Here is a 22,289-nt window from a genome sequence, read left to right on the forward strand (position 1 = left end):
AGTTTTTACCGTGGTGGGACAGCGAGCGAGTCTTCATCCTCAGTCTGAATTCATGTTCTGCGTACAACGCGAATGCCCAGTTTGCCTTTTGGCTGAAAACAACTGTTTTCCTTTGGTTTGAAATGAAATTTCCTTCTTCAGCCTGTCCCAACCTCAGAATACCTCCCCTCCCGCTTTTTAGCCAAGGAGAGCTGCACAATGAAGAGGAACACATGCATTCAGTAGCACTTATCGATCATAAAAGAACTTCATCTTATCTTAGAGTTCAGGCTGTTTTTAAAAGCTCTTTTACAGTTCTGTTTTATAGGACAGGTTGCCAGAAGACACATTAAACTTCAGGAGTAGATATTTTTATGATCAGTATTCTTCATTCATGTATCCGAGCGCCCTCCTAGATGTGTTCAGGTGCACAGGCCTTCAGCCTGCATCTTCGTTCTGTGAAACTCCTGCTATCAGACCCCACGTTGGTGTATTTTTTGCTTTGCTCTGCACTTGGATGTTATTTGAGATCTCATTAGAGGAAGAGTTCCCGACTGGATGCTTCTAGGAAAATTCAGATGCTGTGAAAATTTGTATTGGTGACTTCATCGGTAGCACTGCTTCCCTGATGTAGTATTCTGGAGTTGACAGAGGAGTAATCTTTTGGCCAGGCTCAGCTAACTGCAGCAGGGCTTTCACAATGCAGGTTCCAACAAACACCTGCGTTTGGGGATGTCATTGCATCATGGTTGTGCTTTTGGCCTTACAGCAAGATCAACGTTAGTACCAGAGTTAGGGCTTGTTAGTGCTGAGAATGCAGACCAAGCAATTAGACGCAGACTGCAAGCCTTTTGAAGTGTCCACACCTGAAAATGTTCACAGCTGTAGTTTGGTTAAAACCCACTTGTTATCTGGTTACATTCCTCCTGTTTGTAAGCTCTAGCTAGATAAGAGGACAACGGCGCTGTTTGTTGGGAAGCTGTTGGAACATCTTCCGTAGTTACTGCTGGAATGGAAAGCATTCTGTTATCACAGGGCCGCAACAGCTGACTTTTCTTCCAAATATAGAACAGAAATACGTATTGAACGCTTTAGCTCTTCCTTCAGTATTGGTGATGTTTCTACCTTTTTCCCATAGTAGCAGGTCAAGCTGATTGCTGGGGTTGCTGCTCCTGAGAACCCTTGACAATCTTGTTATTGTTCTTCAGCTCTGGCTGTGAATTTCTCCTCCTGTCTTTAGGGCTCCCTTGTCATTTTTTTTTTCTTGCCCTTCCTAGTTTCCTTTCTATTTCCTTGTCTCAGCTTTTCTTTTTTTTTCACTTGTTAGAATATGTAGCAGTGGTCAAGTGTGGGGATGTGACTGGGAAGCCCAATAAGTGATCTGTTTGTCCAGGAAAAAACATGCCAATGTATCTCTGGTCCCACTCGAATGCCAAGTATGTAAGTAGATGCACTGGCTTGGTCTCTATTCTCCTTCCATATATCAAAATGTGATTGTCACAATCATTTTTACCTAAGCTGCCACTAATTTCTATTTTTACAATTGATTGCTCTTTTCTGTCAAGATGAAATCTAATGCGAAATTGCTCATTTTGAATGTAACACTTCTTGAACTAAGAAATTGTTTTCTATAATTTAGAAATTTCAAGGGTGTTCTTTGGCATTAGCTCCATGACGCCTCCTGCGTGTGTCATTCCATTTGAAATTCTTGGTGATCGTATGGGTTTTTTTCCTCCGTTATGAAGAGGCGCTTAGCTAGCCACTCATCCTGCTTGCTATCTAATGTGATTTCAGTAGTGTGTAGCAGACACACTAGCTCATACCCTGTCTCGAGCTTTATCTGCTAGAATGTTAATCCACAAGCATTTGAAATCATACGCCTCTGAGACACAATCAGCTAGAAACAGATAATGTCAGTTTGAAATGGTGCCATACCTGCTCCCCGTTGGCCCACTCAGATTGTTCCTGAATAGGTTAGAACTTATTAAAATTATTATTTTTTTTAACATTTGGCTTATTTGAAACTTCTCTACCAGCAGTATCTTGGGGTTGAATGTATGCACATAATTGAGCAACCACAACTCTTCTATATGCTCAGGACTCTTGATACAGAAGGAGGTAGATTTTTTTTTGTTGTTGTTTTACCAGTGCCTCTTATTTTGCCAAATACTATAATATTAAATGTCTGGTTACTTGTTCCCTTTCTTTCTCTCTCCCCTTTTGTTATTTGCTAACACCTTCCTTACCTCCCTAGCAAGCATTAGTGTCTTTGCAGGCTGTGTTTTCCCCTTTCACTTTGATTTACACAACAGCCTTCCCTCGGAGATAGGCACATGTTTCATTAGGCTAAAGCTCTCTGAACATTCTTCTCTTAGCTCAGTCTATATTAATTTTAAAATGTTTTTCCTTCTCTTTTTAATCCTTTCTGAGACAGGAAAGATCCCCAAGAGATCATGTGTATTTCCACAGACAGCAGCCTTCCAAGTTTCCTGGCATATACATCCTGTAAAGCGCTGTCGTTAGGATTAAGACAAAGCATTTGCCAAGGATCCTAGCTACCTGTTTCTGAAGCCTGTCTTAGTGATGTCTTGCTTTGTGTTTTTCTGGAATTAGACTCATTAACATCGTGTTGTCCTCTTGCTACTTACAGAATATTTTGTGTCTTAGTATAAATTTTCCAGCCAAAAAAAAAAAAGTTTTCCGTGGGTGTCTCTTACAGACCAGCTAATATAGCTGAAATTCGGTATACTCTGGGAGAAAAAAAAAAAAGCTTAAGTTTGGCCTATTAGCTCATCCGCTCCCCCCACTCTCAGCCAAATAATGCTTTATTTTGCTTATAATCTGAAGCTAGCGTGGCTGCCCAGCTGCCACCAATGCTGTCTGCAGCAGCGGACAGCCTTGGGAGCACCCTCCGTGTTCTTAGGTATTGCTTTGAGCATCTGGGCAGCGCTGGGCTGAATCAGAGCAGCGGTGCTGCTGGAGGCATCCTGCAGCTTTGTTTCCCGACTGGTCGCTACCCTCTCATTGCTTGAGCATATTGAACGTTGAGAAACCTGCTCCTGCAGTTCATCCACAAGTGCCCCAGGTCCGGGGTATTTCATCACCAGATGAGTACTGCTCTCAGTAATCTTCTCCTGTAGCTTCCATGGAGAGGTGATGGCTCACCAGCAGTGGTGGCTGGTGAGTTCTAAGCCGGTATTTGGATGATTCGAGGAGAGTTCGTAACCCTTGCTTCACTTTGGGGAGCCCGAGTGCAACCTGTCCAGCTGTGGAGCAGCTGGGATGACTTCTAACCAGTCCCTGAAGCTGAAACTAAACTTACAGAGTAAGGCTGTTCTTTCTCTTTTCTCTCCCTTGGAAGAGCCTAAAGGATGAGAGAAAGGGGAAGGACTGTGTGTGTGTGTGTGTGCGTGTGCTAGGGAGCTTGTTGCCCACTCTTCAGCTCAGTTCTAAGCACTCATCTTTTTCAAGTCTTTTATGGAAATACACATGAAGTAAGATTAATTTGGGTTTGCTTGCCTAGTCCACGTGTCTTCTCACTTTCTTCTCTGCACACAAGGAATCTCAGCTTTCATTAAAATGATAGTAAGATCGTTTTTGAATCAGGATCCCGGATCAGAAGAAAATCTTGAAAATCTCAGAGTATATTGGGTGCAGAAGTGCCTGCCTGAGTCTGCAGGTGACCTGAACTAGGAGCTACCACTGGCGTGAGAGCTTGCTGCTGAAACGTTAACTGAAGCGTCTAGTCGTGGCGTAAACGTCAGCCCTGCTGCTGTTTCGCTCCTTTTGGAGCATTTAAGAAAAGACATGTGGGCCACATGCGTCGCTCTTTGGAGACCGTGCATCAGCTTTGGTGCAGTAAGTGATTTTTGGGAACATTGCTTTTCACCTTCCTGACCCGAGCTGCCGTGCTGAGAGGTGAGAGCAGATGGGGAGGCCTGGGAGATGCCGGCATCGCCTGCTTGTGGCTGTGCCCCAGTGGAGCCCACTGGAGCGGGGCAGGCCGCGTTGCTGCCCCCTCTGCTCGCAGCCCGCTGCCATGACGTAATCTGGGAGCAAAAGGAGTGGAGGTGAGACGTGAAAGAGCACCCTTCCTCTCTCTTTGCCGGAGATAAAAATATTGCTTCAACGTTCATTTCCAAGGAGACCAGTGCCTCAATGAAAACACGATATTTTTTTTTTTTCTTTTTCTCTCCCCACTTGAGGAGAGGCCAATTTTAACTTAGCATTCAGAGCCCAGCGAGGCAAGTCGATTCTTCATTTTGAGGCAGGGAGGGAAGGGGTCACGAAACCCGTTCCCTGAGTGTGGCAGAGCCGTGTGTGTGGCTGACGAAGGGGACGAGAGGCGACGCTTGTCCCTCGGTGTGGGCCGAGGGCTCACGGGTGCAGGGCTGGGCATGTCGGGCCTTGTCGGCCTGGGGCAGGAGCTCCTCCGGCTGCCAGCGCCTGGCAGAGCCGAAAGGGGAAAAGGGGTGGGAAGGAGAAGGGTGGGAGCGCGGCGTGGTGAGGGGGTGCTGCCTCGGGGGAGCTCGCCCGGCCGCCAACACCCGATATGCTTGGGGGGACCGGAGCCAGCTGCTGCTTTCCCTCCGGCGGTACGGAGCCTGTAAAACTCTTGCAGGCAGAGCCACCTGCAGAAGCAGGTTAACCCCTTTATCTGAAAGCCGCTTCTCCCTCCGAGCTCGCCCCGATGGCGTTCGCCTCGCCCGTGGCAGCTCGGGGGCGAGCGGCGCGCCTCAGCCTTCCCCTCAGCGCCAGGAGCGCCTCGCTCCCTGCCAGGGGCTGGTGATTAAGTGCGGCTACCGAATCGTGACGGAGCGCTGGGTGGTGGCTGCCGGTGCAGGTGAAGACGTGCAGAAGCCCCGTACCGTGCTGCACGTGGCGCCCGGCTGCGGGGACGGGGCTCGGAGAAGCGTGAGCATGGGGACGGGGTCCGTCCCCCAGCCTCAGAGGACGGCTTTCTGCCTCCTTGACGCTTAGAGAGCCCTTTCCTAAGGGAAGCGCGCTTGGGCGCCGGGAGCTGGGCTGCATTTATTGCTAACCCCACCCATCCCTGCCTCTTGCAAGAATCTTGCGAGGCCGAGATCGTGTTTTCAGAAGTAGAATGACAGAGAGAAATTCCCTGGAGGCAAATGCAGAGTGTGTGCTGTGCACGCCAGTGCAGACACACGGGCTGGGAACTCCCAGGGAGAGATTAAGTGCGAGAGCGCAGCGCAGAGCAGCCAGAGCTGGAGGAGGGGGGAGGAGGAGGTGAGACGCTTTCTAAGCCTCAAACTGAGCCGTTCGGATTTTTTTTTTTTTTTTTTTCCTAAATCTCAGTCTCGACAATTTTCCTGAAGTGCCTCTCGCGTTCCCGGATCATCTCACTGCTGGGTTTGAGCGACCCAGGCTAACATGATGTACCTCTGGGTGAGTAGAGAGCTGTGTGTGCGGGCTTGCACACTTTGCACATATAAGGAATGGAAAGCTGAAGGGCTCCGCGCTAACACGAGCGGCCTTCTCTCTTCAGCTTAGCTCTCCCCAGCCTCTACACACAGCGGGCTTTAGTTTCCCCTTTAAAAAAAAATAAAAAATAAATAGTGTGTACTGTTAACCGGGTATTGAGCAGGCTTCTCCTGCAGTAAGTTCCTCTGGAGAGAACAGCTTTGGGCAGGTGCCCCACAGACAAAATTTTCTGTATAATGCTGCTCACTGGCTACCATCCGAGACCTGTATGTATTTTTTCCCCCCATCCCCCCCCCCCGTGCATGAGACTGCACCCATACGCCTCTGCTTTCTGGGCTTTTGGTGTTGCTGAGAGACATCCCAGGTAGAGGCAGAGCCCTGCTGAAGGGGCTCTGGGATCGCCGGGTGCGAGGAGAGGAGTGGGGCACGGGTAGTTTTGTGAGCTGGGGGCCCGGGGGCGGAGGGAGAAGCTGTTTTGACAAAAGTTGGACGCAAGGTTGTTTTTCCAGAAGTGGCACGTTTGCTCGAGTTTCTGGTGGAATATGGAAAATAATGTCAGGAAAAACATGTGTAAAATGTTATATAGATCCAGCAAGCAAAGTAAAAGCATACATAGGAGCATATGTATTTTCAGCCTTTGAGCAAGGACTGGAATTTCCTCTGGAGCAGCCAGCTGTTAGGCTGCTCAGTCAGTCTCCTGCGCGTAGCTTTGTCTGCTTCTGGGCACCCTTGAGATCAGAAGGTTGCCCTTGGGCTCCTCACCTAGATACACGGGGTTACGAGTAATCAATTCCAAAGTTTTTGCTTTTTTTTAACCTGTCCATAACTCCCAAGCTGGGGGCTCTGCTAGCTGTTGCTCGCAGAGCCTCGCCTCCCAGGAACAAACAGGGATTTATTTTAACAACAAAACGAGCCCTTGGAGCGCAGGCAGAGGGATTTTTACTTCCCTCCTTTGCGTGCACACACTCTATCTTTGTTGCAGGGTAACTTGACTCTGCGCCGGGGTATGCACAGTTGCTTGTTCGTGTACAGCAGCCCTGCTGGCAGGCACGTCGCCTCTTCGACTCCCCCCCCGCCCCCGCAGCCTCGCAGGCAGGACCCCGGGTTTGGATTTGGGTTTTGATCGGGGCTGGCTGGGCAGGCCCCTGTGGCTGGGCTAAGATTTGTGCTTACTGCGGTGGGTGGGGTGAGAAGAGGAGTAATTCAGCCACGCTGCTGCTGATTTGAGATAAGCAGAGATGTTCCTCACCGGGCTGAGAAGCGGAGGATGCCGGCCGGGTGTCCTTCCTCCTACTGCTGGCAAGGGGTGTGTGAGAGCCCCGCTGTGAAGCAGAGGTGTCAGCCAGCAGAGACCCTCTTCAGTGCAAAAGATGAAGTGCTGTCCTGATTCTTAAATCGGGTTTTGGAGCACTTTCCATTGAGTAAAGGAGGGTAGCCCCCTGCTACCCCCTGCACCCTAGACTTTGGGCAGCACTTCTGCCTTGCTCGCGTTGCAGTTAAACTTCCAGGGGAGTGGGGAAAATAAGTGTTAAATACCAGAATAGCTGAACGGGTTTTAAGGGCATCATCTGGGCACTGTGCCATGATAATTAAAAAAAATTAGTAAATCCGTGCTATCTGGGTAAGATCTTTCTCTTCCCAGCACAAGTTATCCTGCTACTTTCGGGGAATCTTCCTCTCCTGGCTCTTTTCAGGAACCTTTTCCTCTGTGCCCGTTTGTGTCTCTGCTTTAAGCTCTTTTTGTCCCGATGGGCCACGTAACCATTCGTGGTGAGAACAAGGAGCCCCGAGCGGCGTATCTGGTCTGGTGTGGGGTTTGCCGTGCCTCGGCTGTGCTACTTTCTTGCTTCCACGCTCACAGGTTCCCCTTCGCGCTCCCCGTGCTGCGGTGTTCCTGCTCCGAGCCTCTTGCCCTTGGGACGTCAGGACTTCGGTAGATGCATGGAGATTTGTACTGAGTCATTCCTTAATTCAGTGCATGAAGCTACATTAATGCAATGTTAAATTTGAGGTTTTAAATATGCAAGTCCTGAAATCCAGAATTAAGGTTCCCACAGCAACCGTACTGCTTCTCCCCCCCTTAGGGGTGCAAGTTACAGAATTATCTTCCTCGAAGAGACCGTGCGATACTGAAGGCTGTCACGCTTGACAAAGACTACAATAAAAAGGAGAATGCACCTTTCTTTGCAGCTGTAGCACGTTGCGGATCCTCGACCTAAAAGTACAGACTGCCTGCAACATCGGAGCCCCTTAATTATAGCGCTTGTTCTCTAAAATGAAGCAGCTTTGCATCCTGTGCTCAGGCTGACATTCCTGCTTGCTGAACTGTATTCCCTCGAGTGAAACTCGTTGCAGGATCCTCTAAATGAGGGCCTTGGAGGCTGCAGGGGATTGTGGGCCGTGCAGACCTGGAGAGTGGGAAACTTTAAAAATCTCTGTTGCGGTGACCTAATGCTTGGCATTGTGCGTGAAGTGAAGGCGGCAGACTAGCTGTGCCATTAAATATCAAGAGAGACTATTTATCTTAACACGTTTGTCGTGTAGGATGCAGTTGTACGAAGCCTTTCTGAGGCAGAGATGGTATGAGAGTCTCTTTCTGATGTTGCAAACTGTTCAAGTGTGTACATTCGGTCATCCGTGTTGAAACTCAAGGTGGGAAGTTCTTGCATATGGCAGCTCTGGTTTTGCAGAGTGTTTTGTTTGTAGGGGACCACCTAAATCTACCAGTGTCTCTGCTTCCCCTCATCTCCCTTCGTCTGCAGCTCTCTGGGCTCCTGAGTTGCTCAAAAAGGCTCCTACTCATCAGTTGTGTGGATGGGCTTTGGGGTAATTGGGGATGGGAAGGCGAGAGGGTCCTCGCCGGGCAGGAGGCATCCTGATGAGGCAGGGGCAGGCCTTCTGCTGGCAGCAGCCAGGAGCAGGCTGGTTTGGGTGTGGGAAAAGCATTCAGCCCTTCCGTGGATAAGAAAGCCCTCTTTTTTTTTTTTTTCATTTGCGAGCAGATGAATCTTTGTGTACTGTGAGTCATAAGATACAATCTAGAGTCATATCATTCCAAGTGTTTTCTAAAGAGCATGATGTGTTCTGAGGGTTGCATGTTTGAATGTTGCCTTGCTGGAGGTCTGTTGTTACAAGAAAGGTTAAAAGGAAGGGGCAGCAGCCCTAGCAAGCAATTTATCAACCATCCTTCTCCCGTGCTCAAAGGCTGCTGAAACCATCAAAGCCAGGAGGGACCAAGGTAGGGGAGGTCCATGCTGTTGCTAGGCTTCTGATAGGAAAGCGCTGGAGTCGTCCCTCTGATCTCAGATTATAGTGGGTATAGATAATTTCCTCGTTTCTCACAGCCATGTACAGAGTACATGCTGAGTGCTTGTGAGAGGGCTGCCTGCCTATTGCAAGTAGAAGCGATTTCTTTCTCCAGAGCCCTGTGAAAGTGAAGATCTTACCTAGACCTACTAATTATCTACTGTACAAGCAAGAATAGGGCTAGTAACCTTGCCAAGCGCATTTCGAATTATTTTTGTTGGTTTTCTTCTTGACCTGCCTTTTACTTGCCGTTTTGTCACTTAAAAGCCTCCCTTTGCATTCACTGGAATAAATTTTCCCTCTAGGCCCCGAGCTCATCAGCCTTACCACCAAGGGACTGGAAACCCAACCTTGCTGCCAAACCTGGGTCTTAGCAACGTGCTCTTCCTCACGCCACGTCCTTCTGTTATTATTATTATTATTATTTTTTGTTTCATGCGAGCTAGAGGCTGCCAGTGAGAAGTCAGGTCATTATGCCGTGGCTTTCAAAGCATGCGTTTGATAGCAGCAGAGCAAGTGGCTATCTGGGAAAATGTCCTGCCTGCTCTGTTCTGGTGCCAAGCCTGGGGCAGCTATTACGAGGGAAGTCTGGCTGTGCCTGTAGGTCTTTGGCTGGAACCTGTTTGGTAGGAATGGCAAACAAATGCTCCAGCTGTAAACTGAAGCCAGGAAGGGATGGAGAACGTGCAGTGTGGTCAGCACGAAGAGGTTAAGATGTGGTGGCCCCTAGGAGACTGCACGGAGGTTTCCCTGCGTACTGCGCTCTTCAGGGGTCAAATCTGGGTGGATTTCTGTGAAGGTGGCAAAAAGCACTTCTTTTTCATACAAACGCCAGATTTAGATTCTAGCTCCAGAACAGGGAAGCCCTGGAAAACAATAAATTGGAGCTCATGCAAAGATCCCCGAGCTAGGAGCCGGTAAGCCGATTCCCCAGCCTGCAAGTCCCCGCGGTGCCATACTGTGGCATGCATATGGAGCAGCTTGAATCCAGAAGTAATATAGTTGTGTTTGTCCAGCACTGCAACTGAGATAATGAGTTCTGCTGCTCGATAAGGTTTATTAGCTTTGGTGCAGCACCTCGTGAACACGCCCATACTGCTTCCAGACCCGAGCTGCTCTGTGCACGGCTTCTTTGGGGACGTCCGCGCTGCGTTCCCCTGGGAGGTGGTGTGACAAAGCAACTTGCGTCTGTTTGCATCTAGGGTTTTATGCAGGCTTTGGGGATCTGAGAAACGGAGAAAGAAGACTGTAGGAAAGAGACAGGCGGTCGCATTATACAGTGTTATTAGGGGACTAGAGTTGATAATCCAGGCGATCTTTTCCAGTTCAGTGTTCCTGCGGGCCTGTAATCCCAGAAGATGCCAAGGTCACTACTGAGACAAGAAAGCCCAGCGCAGCTCAGAGAGAGAAGGCATTGCACATTAAGATACCGTCCTCAGAGAAGGGAGATTGGGAATCATGATGATGTGTTCTGTACACTACACCTGATTAATATTAAAACCAGGTAAAAATGTCACATTGCCATAGCATTCAGGAATTTACTTCCTTGATGAGTCTAACCAAAAGAATCGCAGGGATGTAGGCTGGTTGAGCTGGTGTGAATTTCTCCTGCAGCTCTTCTGCCTGTCTGCTCTATTCCCTCCTGTCCAAACAGCGATGAGCACGGGGGACTCTGCCGTAAAACTGCCCAGGTCTTGTGAGACTGATAGGGACTGAGTTCTGTGTGTTAGTTTTCCACAAACGGCCTGTTTATCTTGGAAGGAAGAGAGGAAACCTTAAGAGAATAAACCTCAGCCTTCTAGTTCCCAGCTGAAGGCCTGAGGAAAAGCACAGATAATAGCGACTTGAGACTGAACATCTGTGTTTCTTGCACTTCCCATGGTGCTTATTTGCAAATCTTAATTCTTGCAGCACCAGAACTTCACTCCTGTCCTAAACTGCCAAGGTTACGGTGAAGGTCTTTGAGTGGATCTAGATTTGGACGACATTTTTGCAAAGTCCCAAGCAGTCCATTTGGTTATCAGCTGCATGTGTGTGTATGCTTCCCCAAAAGATGACTTGTGTGGTTAGCTGGAGGAGATATCACAGTCCTTCAGTGAGGGCTTCTTGGTGCAGCAGGAGTCCGAGTCAGGTTGTAGGGCCAGGCAAAATATTTTCTTTAGGGAGCTGTCTGTTTGGAGGAGGATCTGCAGTCTGTGTGCAGCAGGGCGGTTCTGAGTGGTGCCCCTGTACCTAGTACAAGATGCAGTACTAGTACACCCTGCAGCTGTTCACCGGGGAGGCTGGCTGTGTGGATGGACCAGTGCAGATAGTTCCACGCTGGAAGTGAAAACAGGTTTGCCAAAAATTAAGAAATCAGTTGAGCATTTGCATTGTGTCCTCTGGTGCTAAATTCTTCTGCCGAAAGTGTTAAGGATTCCTCAAAGCTGTGAAGAAGCTTAAGCAAGTAATTAAGTTTCCCTTGTCTGTCCCTCAAATTTAGGTTTCATTGTTCTCAGAGTCCTACGTCTCATGACTAATATGCTGCCTGCACAATGCTGTTGATGATTTTTTACCAGATGGTTCTTGGGTCTGTAGCTGAATCCAGGGCAAAGGCAGTTAGTTTTTCTCCTACCCGAGTGAAACATGCTGTCCCCCACACAATGCTCTAATTGAGTCTTGGACATTAAGACAACGATTATGTGAAAATATTTTGACCAGATGACAATTATTTTTTAGATATTCTTGGGGATTATTATTCATCGTGATTTAAGGAGCTGGCATTGGATGATACTGGAACACTCTTCTGTACTTTTTTGGTTTTTTATGATTTATAAATCATCTAGTGTTGAAACAGAGTTTAAATGCATAAAAATGCTGAAGTTCAAATATGTATACGTGGCTCAAAAGTAGAAAATGCGTGCAGTGTGATCTGCCTGCTGCTGTTTTTTAACTTTTAATTTCTGTCACAACAGCCTCCTTTCTAGTCCCGTCCTCAGTCACTGCGATGATGTCTGCTTGCATCTGTGCCGTACCTTCTGGGCTGAGAGCACTTCTGAGTAAAGGCAAAGCTCCTCTTGGGAAGGTGGCAAAGCCTCTTTGGCAGCCCAGGTTGGGTGCGTAGCTCCATCAGGACCGTCTCAGTAATGCTCCCCACTTCATTACACTGGGATTTTGAGGAGCAGTGAATGATGATTACCGTTTTTGTTGAACCAGCTGAAAAGGAGCAGCACGTTCAGCATAGATGAGGCTATTGATTGTGGCATCTCTCAAGAAATGAATGGTATCGAGGCCTTAAAGTCTTGGTGTTGGAGAAATTTCTCTTCAGATGGAGCACAGTGTCCAGCGCAAAGCGGACAGACTTTGCTGGAATGTATATAGTGTGTGTATAACTACTGGTTTTAAACATCTTTAGGCCTCAGAAGCGCTGTAGAAATATGAGATGCTTTAATGCTTTTTCCTTGCATGTGGAGCATGGCTCTCCAATGCAGCTGTTGGGAACAGGTGTGTGATAAACACTCCTTCCCTCTTCAGCGGAGCAGGGTGGTGATGGATACCGCCTAATTTAAACATACGTGTTTTTCCTCTCCTACGAGAAGAAGGACTTCAAAAATAGTACACGTGTCTAGAAAGAACCGAGTGCCTTGTCCTGTCTCCCTCCTTCCCTCCCCCCCGCTACCAACTCAAATTACCGGCAAGCTTTGGAAACTTCGGGGCGGTGGAATCGAGGTGCAGCTGGCCCGCATGTGTTTCACCAGCTGTAATGCAAATGCTACGTTCTGAAAGAGGCTTTTCTCACTTTTGTAATTCTTGGATATTGTTGTGCAATGGGGACGTGCGACAATTTGTCTTTAAATGTGTTTGCTGATACGTCCCGCGGAGTATACTGCTTCCTTTGTTCCTCTTCGGCAAGAGACAATATCAAAATCCAATTGCCCGTCTGCGGCGTGTCTGGCTGCAGCTGGGACCGTCCTCCTGGCTTTCCCCTCCGCCAGTCACCGGGTGATCCCCTCGCACTCCATACCAGTTCGTGGAGAGCTGGCCGGAGCCCTGCCTTGGTAAATCCTCAGCTTTCTTGCCCATTTGGGCCATTCGTGGCACACCGAGGTTCTCACCCTTTATTTCTTGAAACGGTGATGATGCTCTGGGTGGCAGGGCTGGAGCATGGAGGTGCCCGGCTGAGCGGCACGCGGACGGCCCAGGGATCCTGGTCAGCCCTTCTGCTCCTTATCCGCAGTGGTGAAAGTGCGGGCGCTGGGGCTGAGTTGTGCAAAAACAAAAGCTGATGCTGATTTAATCCCATTACATTACGTTGATCTCTCAACCACTGGACTCTTAGTAGGATTCCAGCTTTAATCCTGTAAGGATCAATCTGGCCTGTTGCTTTTCTGTCCTGATCCTAAATCCCCCTTTAATCTTGTTAATTACACCAGGCCTTCTTTGGTTTCATTTTTTTTCCCAGTGTGGACCAGCAAAACCGCATTATACTCCACGTTGCCATCTCTGACCTGGTGTTTTTACCCTTTGCCAGTCCCGTTGAGGAGCTGATGGCTGATTTCACCGTCACAGCTGTGCCACATCAGCGCGTTGTGGGCTGCTGCTTGCTGCTTCGGGCTCCCACAAAGCGAGGTGCTCACTGTGTTGCGCCGAATCCTTCCTGGTTCCCATCAGGATTTATTTTTTTTTTCTTGGCCCCATCTGTTTTTGATATTGTGCTGTCTGAAAGAGGGGGGCAGTTGTGGAACACCAGAGCCACTTTAACCTCTAAAAAATGGAAAGGGAAAGGTTTATCTGAACGGAATACCGTTAACTGGCACCGAGGGCTTTGGGGAGAAGGGAATTTCGGGAATATAGAGCAATCCTGGGGGGATGAGGCAAAGGCTCTGGGGGGTGCTGTCTTGGGATAAGGTGGTCTCGCGGCCTCCAGATCTATTCCGAGGGTCAAGGAGGAATTCAGCTGCTTAAATCGGCCTTTTTATCCGTACGCGGGTTCAGTGGCTTAAGGAGCAAGACGATGTGCCTTCAGACCCGAGGCTCTTTATCTTCCCCTCGCACCGTCTGCAGGCCTCCAAACCCGGCGCTGCCTTTTCTGCGTAATGCACAAGGCCAATTTCTCACTGTGACAATCTGCTCTTGGCACTCGCAATAATAGAAACTAGCTGCGCGTAATGTATTCATCGCTGGTATTTCCTATGCTGCAAAGAAGAAAACCAACCCCAAATTGCACCTCCATTTGTTGTAACTCGATCGAGAGCTGACAGATCATCGCCGGGACATGCCCGCGCTGGGATCGTGACCACCCTGCCAGATTTTCTTCCTTTATCTCGCAGCCCTGCTCTGCCTCGCGCAGCAAAATCTCCTGCTTTTCCACCCTTCCGGCCAGCTCCCGGCTTCCTCCCCTCTCGCCAAAGCACCGCGGGCCTCATCTCCCTCCCCGCGGGTGGCAGTGGCAGGTCTGCGGCACGAGCAGCCGAGCTAAATCCCTTCCAAACCGGAGAGAGGGAAACGGATTTGGGATCGCGGGGGATGAGCTCTCTCCCCCAGTGCTTGGTTTTTGGAAAACACTTAGAGCCGTGACAAGAGGTGGCAGTTGTCTTTAAGCAAACGCGGGCGTTTTCCCAGCAGCTGTAGGGTTAAGGGAATTGCAGGAGGGTGACACGGTGACTGTGTTCCATATTTTTGCGGGTTGCCAGTAGCGAGAAGGGGGAAACTTTGATTTCTAATCCGCTTTGGAGGAGGCTCCGTATCAGGGCTGCACAGAAACATCCAGTCAAGCAGCTCCTTTATCATAAAGGGGATTTTAATTAAAACTGTTCTCGCATCATGAGCGGAATGAGCGTCAGTGCCAGCCAGCCCTGTACTGGGCATTTATCTCCTTCAAACCACATTACCAGTAATTGCCGCATTAAATCAAAGTCGAGGGAGATTACAGGGCTGAATTGGGCGGGCGGCTGGTGCCGGTGCAGGGAGCTCCGTGCTGCCGAGGCGCTGATATGGGAACCCCCTCGCCCCCGGCCGCGGGCGAGGGTAGGAGGGCTGTAGGATCCCCAGCAGCCCTTCTCCTCGCCGTAATCTAGGAGGAGCTGGGCGCTTCGAGCCTCTGAAGCTGCCGCCGTTTTCCTATTAACTTCCTTCTAAAACAAACAAAGCGAAACAATAACAAAACAAACCCTCTGGCTTTGCTGTCCCACCCCCGGCCCCTGTTCGGATCCACCACAGCCGTTCCCTTTTGTTCGTCCTCTGCCTCCTGTTCCAACCCTGAAGCTCCAGAATAAATCCTCTCGGCGTGTCCCTGTCTCCCTCCCCTTGTCACAGCTCCGCTGTGGAGCTTGTAACTGGGTCCCCTTCTGCCTCGAAATGGGAGAGCCTCCCCCCCCACCGAGGACTTGTATCTTCCTTGACCCGTGGCTCCTTTGCCAGCTATGGCTCATTAGTTGGTTTAATTATTTTTCGAGGTTTCTAAGCATCCTGTTGTCTCGAGTTCAGGAGCAGATGTTTGCCGCCGCCTCGTCCCTACGCTGTGACCTTGTCACGCAGCTCCAAACCCCATCTGAGCGTCACGGCGTCGCCCTCGCCTCCGCTCTCCAGACCTCTGGCGGGCCGAGGCTGAGGAACGGCCCTGCCCGTGCCAGCTTTCGGGCACGTACGGACTGGCCGAGGTAACTGGATCTCTGTGGGCATCGCCTGAACTATCACGGTGCGACAGCTGGATTCTTAGGGGCTGTTATTGGATCTGCCCTGTGATTGTAGGGAAGGTAGGTCGGGAACAGAACATGCAGATAGCATGTTTTTTTTTTTTTTTTTTTTTCATTTAACCATCATTTTCTTTGCGTCTTAGGGTGGCCACGCATTTTCCTGTTCTGTTCCAGGTACCCTGGGGCATTCGGGTGGCAGTGTCGTTTTGCCTTCCTTTTGTCCAGAGATGCCTTTGGCATTCATCCATTCTGAAATTTGCTTCCTTTAGGGTTTCTGCATCCCCCATGCTCCTCTTCTGCGGAAAAGGGTCTTGTTCTCAGGGCTGCACTGAGGACCGGGTAATGTATACGGAAAAGGACACTGCAGCTCGACCTGCCTGCTATAGCCGTTCAGTCGCAGGCAGTTGAACTGTATTAGATTTTGAAGATTCACATACGTTTCTCCGAAGCTATCTGACTCTGAGCAGTTGCAGAAGGTGTGCCTGCTGTGCCCCTTAAGAGGCTGAAGTTGCAGCTTTCGCTTCATTACAGTGTGAGCTTGAGATGCAGCTTAAGTGTTGCCCTAGTTTGACTCTGGCCCACGCACAAATCTCTAGCTTGAGATAAGTGCTTCTCTTAAATTCGAGCTAAGAGACCCGTAAGGCTGCAGCCTGAGCGCTGCCGATACCCAAGCTGATAACCCAGTGGGGCTGCAGTTAATTTCTGCGGCGGCGGTCCAGTTACTGCGAGGCACGAGCAGCCCCGCTGCGGCGTAACTGGAGAGGCGTGCGGAGAGCACGAGCCAAGTCTTTGGTGAAGATTTCTTGACAGGGACAGAAAACAGAGGTGAGGGTTTTCATGCGAGCCAGGGAACCATCCCTACACCATCCGGCTTTTGGGGGAGTGGTTGCAGATGGTGGTAAATCAGGGTGAACGAACGTGTGAGAATAGTTGTACAGGTCACGGGGAGCTGCTGAGGAGGCTGTGTCTAGGTGGTACAACCAGAGAAGGCCCTCGGTGGTGGTTGTGCGGGGACTTCAGGTGCTTTGGCTTGTTTTAGAGCTGGCTGGGAGGCAGAGCCAGCCTGTGGGGAAGTGTTTTGGGCTGAGGGGCATCAGGCTGCCTTCTGTCCTCTTGGCTATTTGGGGAGAAGCGTGTGGAACCGCCGCCTTACATGCCAATAGAAGACTGCTAAGCCCACGTCTTGGGTCATTTTGAGAAAAGAAGATATCCGGAATTTTGGGTTTTGATCGTTCCTGCTTTCTCAGGAATAAGTAGGTTTCCAAAACAAACAAACAAAATCTAGGCCTCGCTGCCTTCTGCTATTTTTGTCTTTGAGACAGAAGGTGATGTGAAGACTGCTCCTTGCCGGTGTGCTGCCGTGGCCTCAGCGTACCTCTTCTCCTCGCCGCAGCTTTCTGCTTCTCGAGTAAAACCACCAGAGCGGGGACACAACATCCACAGCAGTAACTAGCACCTCTGCCCGAGAAGAGCAGTCCCTGGGGTGACTCCCTGCATTAAGGCATGGCTTGCTGCTGTCACCATTCATTTAGCAAGTCTGACTTTCCTCTTTCAGGGTAAACTGCGTCGTTCTTGCCAAACCTCGGCTCTGCGTGCTATTTCTGGATCCTTTCTGTGCACTCAGCAAATGCACCAAACTCTTAACTGCAGCACTTTGGGTATTTTGCTCTCGAATCTCTTCTAAGCTGGCTGCAAGTTTGAAGAGGTTGGGGTTTTTTTCGCTTTTTTAAATCGGAATGGAGAAAAAGCAGGATTCATCGGGAGCTTAGCCGTCGAGCAAGATTTTAAATAGGGGCTGTCAGAAATTAATGGACGGATGTAATTCCTCTCTCATGAAATTGTCTTTGCAGATTATGCTGAAGGTGTCATATTCTATATGCTGCCATGCTGGAACCGTTTCCAAACGATTTTCTGAGATTTACTCGGGACCTGCTGTTTCAGCAGCTGAAGGACCTGCCTGCACGGTGCTCTCCAATTCCTCAGCTCCCCCCAGTATCTCACGTGCTGCCTGTTTTGTACTTCTCTTTTACTTCCACTCAATTAAGAGCTGAGCTTAAATAATATTTTTGACGTGTTTTGTCTTTTGCTTGCGTGGTTACAGAGTGTGGGCAGCTGCTCTTCTATTCTGGTTGAACCGATTTGGGTACGGAATGCCTTTGCTCCTCCAGAAAAAGAACAAAGTGCTGCCTGGGAAAACCTTTCCCCCAAATTCTGGCTTGGTGCGTGCGGTAGGGAAGCCGTGCTGATCTAAGCCAACACCAGTGCGATTTCTGGTGTGGACGCTCTTTGTTTTTGACACAAGCACCTTCTTCTATTTTAGTTTGTCACGTGGGAGCAACTTGATAAGCCGGGAGGCGACGGGGGGAGGACCGCCCGTACCAAAACCCCTCTCCGTTAGGGCGATACGAGCGAGACACCGCCGCGTACTGAAACGCTCAGCGATAACCGATCACGTGCTGCCTTCGCCCCAGGCACAGGCGAGGTGGGACGTGTTGGCTCCAGCCCGCCGCGAAAGGCGGAGGTTGATCCGGCGTGCCACCGGCGAGCGTTTGCGAGGACCGGGAAAGGGGCAGCGCCTGAGGAACCTCCAGCGTAGCCCAGACCTAGTTTGTGATTCATTCAATTAAAAATACTCGGCGAGAGTATCTCCGATATTACCATCTGGTGACTTTTAATAATATTTATTCTTAGGAAGATAGTTCTTTAATTAAGGAATTAACCTTAATTTCTGTAGGCTTAGCATAGATCTGGAGGAACACTCAGGCTTAAGCTGGCTCCTTTTGTAGAAGAGCGAGGTCTTTCTCTTCTAGATCTCCCAGTTACCGTATAGGTAAATGTTGTCCCTCGAAGGATGATCGAATTGAACTGCTGCTGCCTGCTAAGGGAGAATCCAAGTGGGAGTATGGATTTTTTGGCAAATCCGCACTCCAAATGGGCAAAGCTGTTCTCTGTTTGAGGATCTGGAGCTAGCTGGTAGATTTAACACGCCTCTACAGCGATGAAAACCTCTTTGCTGTATTCTTTCTCTGTTTCCCCTTTTTTCCCCCGCCCCAAGGAATACAGAAAGGCAGTGTAGCTGTCCTGTAATGTCTAAACTATCAGGAGAAAACTCCTTCCCTTCTTTGATGTTGAAATCCTGCATCTGGAAGCCTTTTGTTTCTCATGTAACAGGCAAAAAGCATTTTGACGGACATCTAGCATTACCAAGATCAGTGCATACACAAGTGGTCCCTAAAGAAAGCTGTGCTATGATCACCTTCTTTGCCAAATGGCTTAGCCCAAAAGTACACTTATTTTCTTCCTGAAGCAATGCCAAGCACTTAGAGTTCTCCTTGAAAGGAGGCCCGGGCCCAACACATGGGTATTTTTTTTTCTGGAAAATATGTGTATATTTTCTTTTTTCCCCTTTATACTGTGCCTCTGGTAATAACTAAGGTGATGGAGTCTGTCTGGTTTTAGAAGCTCCTTTAGGGCTTGTCGCGTGTCATGCTCAGATGTGCTGGTGTTTTCTCAAGATAGCATAATTAAAAACTGTTTTGTAATGTGCGTAAAGCAGCGGGTTGGGGTAGGAATGAAAGTTGAAGTTGCCTTATGTATGCCGCTGGTATATCCAGACTGCTGTCAGCTTTATTTTGCAATTTAATCACTAATTATATTTTTGTGAGTTATTGTTCTGTTGAAGCTGCCTTCCTTGGTAGCTGGCTCCGTTAGCTAGCGTGATGCATAAAATGTAAGTTTTGGGAGCACAGTCTTCTGGCAGAGGATTTTTCAAACTTCACCTGGGCATTCATCACTGCCTTACATTTTTCCTTTGTAATAATTTCAGAGGCGGACTTTGGGCAATCTGAATTTTGCCTGAATAGACTCTGGGTCCCTGTTTGGCAGCTGAGGTTGTGTGGGCAGGATCTGTACTTGGATGGGGTCTCACCAACTTCAGGAAGATTCTGCCTACACGGATCTAACTTCAGGATCAAGAGACTTCACTCTGCAACTTCACCAAGAGCTTTGTCTTGACAACCATAACTGCGTAGATTGGGTATGCAGAAATCCTGGTTTCTGACTGAGAAAGATCCAAGCATTTTCATGAGTCCTGTTTTAGTTTGTAGGTTTCTGGAGTTTGCTCATGCTACTGTTCCACTGGCTGGCTGCGAGAAAGCTCTCCAGAACAAACAAGCCAGTTGTCCAGTAGGCAGAGGTCTCGCAATATGCTGCTTTAGCAGGCCCACACGGTATCCTGGCTCTGCCTTCATTTTCCGTGTCCTTCCCTAAAGCAGAGTTTGTTTAGGCTTTGAAAAGAAGTGGTACTTAAGAAACAATTTTCAATTCTGACCTATCCTTTCGTGCTGTGTATTTGTAATTGTGTTTTAGAACTGTGCTAGTTTTCCAGTCTAGACAAACCATTAATATTTAATAGCTAAGCGTAGCTGATGAAGGGAAGAGCAGAGGACAGTAACAGGATGCAGCTATCTTATGACCACAGTTCAGGGTGTGCACCTTGCCTAGCTGTTAAGCTCCTTTAGATCAGTTTCAGGACCACAAAGCTTCGTTTGGGAGTGTTTAGAGTACTAGAGGCAAACAAACTCCATCATGTGTGAGTAAATGTCTCTTACTGTCCATCAAACCTTGGCTTGAATCTGTCCAGTAGTTTCTTGGCCTCGTAAGACACCCGAGTCTCCTCAGCTGTCTGACCTGCGTGCAGATGCCATGGCACGAGGAAAGATGCTGCACCGGCTGTAGGAGCAGAGTTTGTGCTCTCCCCACCTCGCCTCCCGTGTAATGGTAGAAATGAGGACGTCTGAGCAATTGGGGAGATGATTTACAGAGGTAGGCAGCAGCAAGTTGCTTCTAGCTGGGGAGAGGACGGCTGCTGGACGTGTCCACAAAGGCCTGCGGAGCACAGTGGTGGCACAATGCCTTTAGGAAGGTTGGTTGCTTGCACTGACTGCACAGATGCCTGCAAATGGTTTGAGATGAGGCGTCGACAGTTCTGCAGTCAGTGCTGGCAACGTTGGGCTGGGTTCTGGTTTCTTCCTTTAAATGCTTTTCCCATCTTTTTTCTTTTAAGTGCCCTTAGTTTGAGGTTATAGGGAAAGTGGGTTTTTATTAGTTTTAAAAACCAGGCACAGATATTAAAGTTGGTATTGTGAGGGAAGCCGAAAGTTGAACATAACACTTCCTTAGGCGCATTGCCTTGTGAATGGAGAATGTGTAGCAGAAGATGATTGAAAAGGGAAATCTCCAGTGCTTTGAGGGGAAAGGAAATGAACAGGAACTACTTCAGAGCTTCCATTTTATTAAATAAGGTCTTTGGTATTTTTCTCTTTTACATTCTCTTGAAATCTTGAATTGTGTCCATGAAAGCTGGAGGAGGTAGTGACTGAGGTCCCATTGTCTGCCTGAGATCTTTCCTTGGCAGAAGCAGTGTGTGTGATGGGGCTGTCTTCTCTGCTACCAGTAACTTGATATTCGCCTCTTTCTTTAGCTTTGGGCTTCTTAGCTCTTCTGACAGAGGGATCTTAATTTCCTTGGATTCAAAGTGTATTTTTGGTAATTTCATTTGTGCTAATGTGGTTTAGCAACATTAATCCTAATGAATGTGAGGAATCAGTAGCACTAACTAATCAGACCAGGTTCAGGGAAGCAGTGGTTCCTATGGCTTTACCAGCGCATTCAAATTCCTGCCTGTGATGCCCTCATTACGCTAATCCAGCACACTCCTCTTTGCTTCTGCTGCCACCCCTCATCTCCCAGACCTGCTGGTTGCGTTCCCGCTTACTGCATCTCCATCCTGATCTCCAGCATTAGCATGCTTAACGTGTTTCACTGGCAAAAAAAACAACACAGTGGCTTGGTGCTGAGCTGCTCACTCTCCTGAATAGCTGATCTATCACCAGCTCTTTGTTCTAGTTATTGGTTATATTAAAAACTGGAAGAAAAAAATTGCGCAGCTTTTTGAAAAAAAGTTATGCCTCTTCACACCGAACAAATAAAAGATACAGACTGGAAAATGTAGCCCTGCATAGGAGCGATGGCTTTCCAAAATAATTCTCACCTGGAGTGAGCAAAAGGCACCTTTGTGCTCAAGATGCGGGACTTGCTTTGGTGCAAAACAAGAATCTCTTGCAGCTTCAAAGATGTAATCTTGGTACCGTGTGCTGTTTGTCTAACACCGGTACGAGCTGGCTGAGCTGCTTGATCTATTTAGCTGCTATGGAAATCAGTACATACCCAGCCAGAAAATGCATCCTTGCTTGCTGGCGTGTTTCCTACATTTACATCAGTCTTTAAAAAGCGGAGACATATTGTAAGCTGCTCATCAGATCCCTGATGACCCAGTTTAGCAGATGTAGTGATTGGCTAATTGTTAAAGATGCCATTTTTGGTGGGTGAGAGGAAGAGCATCAGCCAGGCTTCTAGAGATGAAGAGTTAGAATCAGCGGAGGTAAGAGCTCTTTAGTGGGAGTAACTAGATAAGGCTTGGATTAATTTGTCTGGAGAACAGAGAATTATGCTAAAGATTTTATAAATTCAGTTTATAAAATGAAACTGTTGGTGTAATTTCCTTAGTAAAGATCAGTGTGGTATAACAACTGTGCAGCATGGAGATATCTCAGGCTCCATGCTATATGGCTGTAGCCCCCCAGTACTACGTTTTTTATCAATTTAAAAAAAAAAAGCCCTTGGAAAATGTCTGCAGCTACCATGGATGCACTTCAAGCGTGGGGAGACCGTAGCTAGCTTCTGCTCATATAGCTGTACTTGTAATTGTGACTTAGCACGCTTGCTCTAAGCAGCCCGAAGAAAGCAGGCAAAGCAAAGCCCAGGGCTGTGGTCTTGCATTTTCCAAAAGTGCTCCTCAGTCTGCAGACATCAAAGAGAGCTGTG

General features: G+C 48.5%; 1 protein-coding gene across 22 annotated transcripts in view; it reads left to right on the forward strand.

Moving 5' to 3' along the window:
• Nucleotides 1–22,289, forward strand: part of RBFOX2 (RNA binding fox-1 homolog 2) — a 167,974-nt gene that overhangs the window by 51,480 nt on the left and 94,205 nt on the right. Inside the window, exon 1 of one of the 22 annotated variants that reach the window (XM_040544908.1) lies at nucleotides 5,280–5,388. The exons of 19 other annotated variants lie outside the window; for them this stretch is intronic. In XM_040544908.1, the coding sequence (XP_040400842.1) occupies nucleotides 5,374–5,388 (15 nt within the window). In that variant the 5' untranslated portion in view covers nucleotides 5,280–5,373. Of the gene's footprint in view, nucleotides 1–5,279; nucleotides 5,389–5,645; nucleotides 5,691–21,759; nucleotides 21,847–22,289 lie in introns of those variants that run through there. 2 more of the 22 variants (XM_040544904.1, XM_040544900.1) reach the window with 2 other exon arrangements.

Source organism: Cygnus olor, chromosome 1 (assembly GCF_009769625.2).
Source record: "Cygnus olor isolate bCygOlo1 chromosome 1, bCygOlo1.pri.v2, whole genome shotgun sequence".
Lineage (NCBI taxonomy): Eukaryota > Metazoa > Chordata > Aves > Anseriformes > Anatidae > Cygnus > Cygnus olor.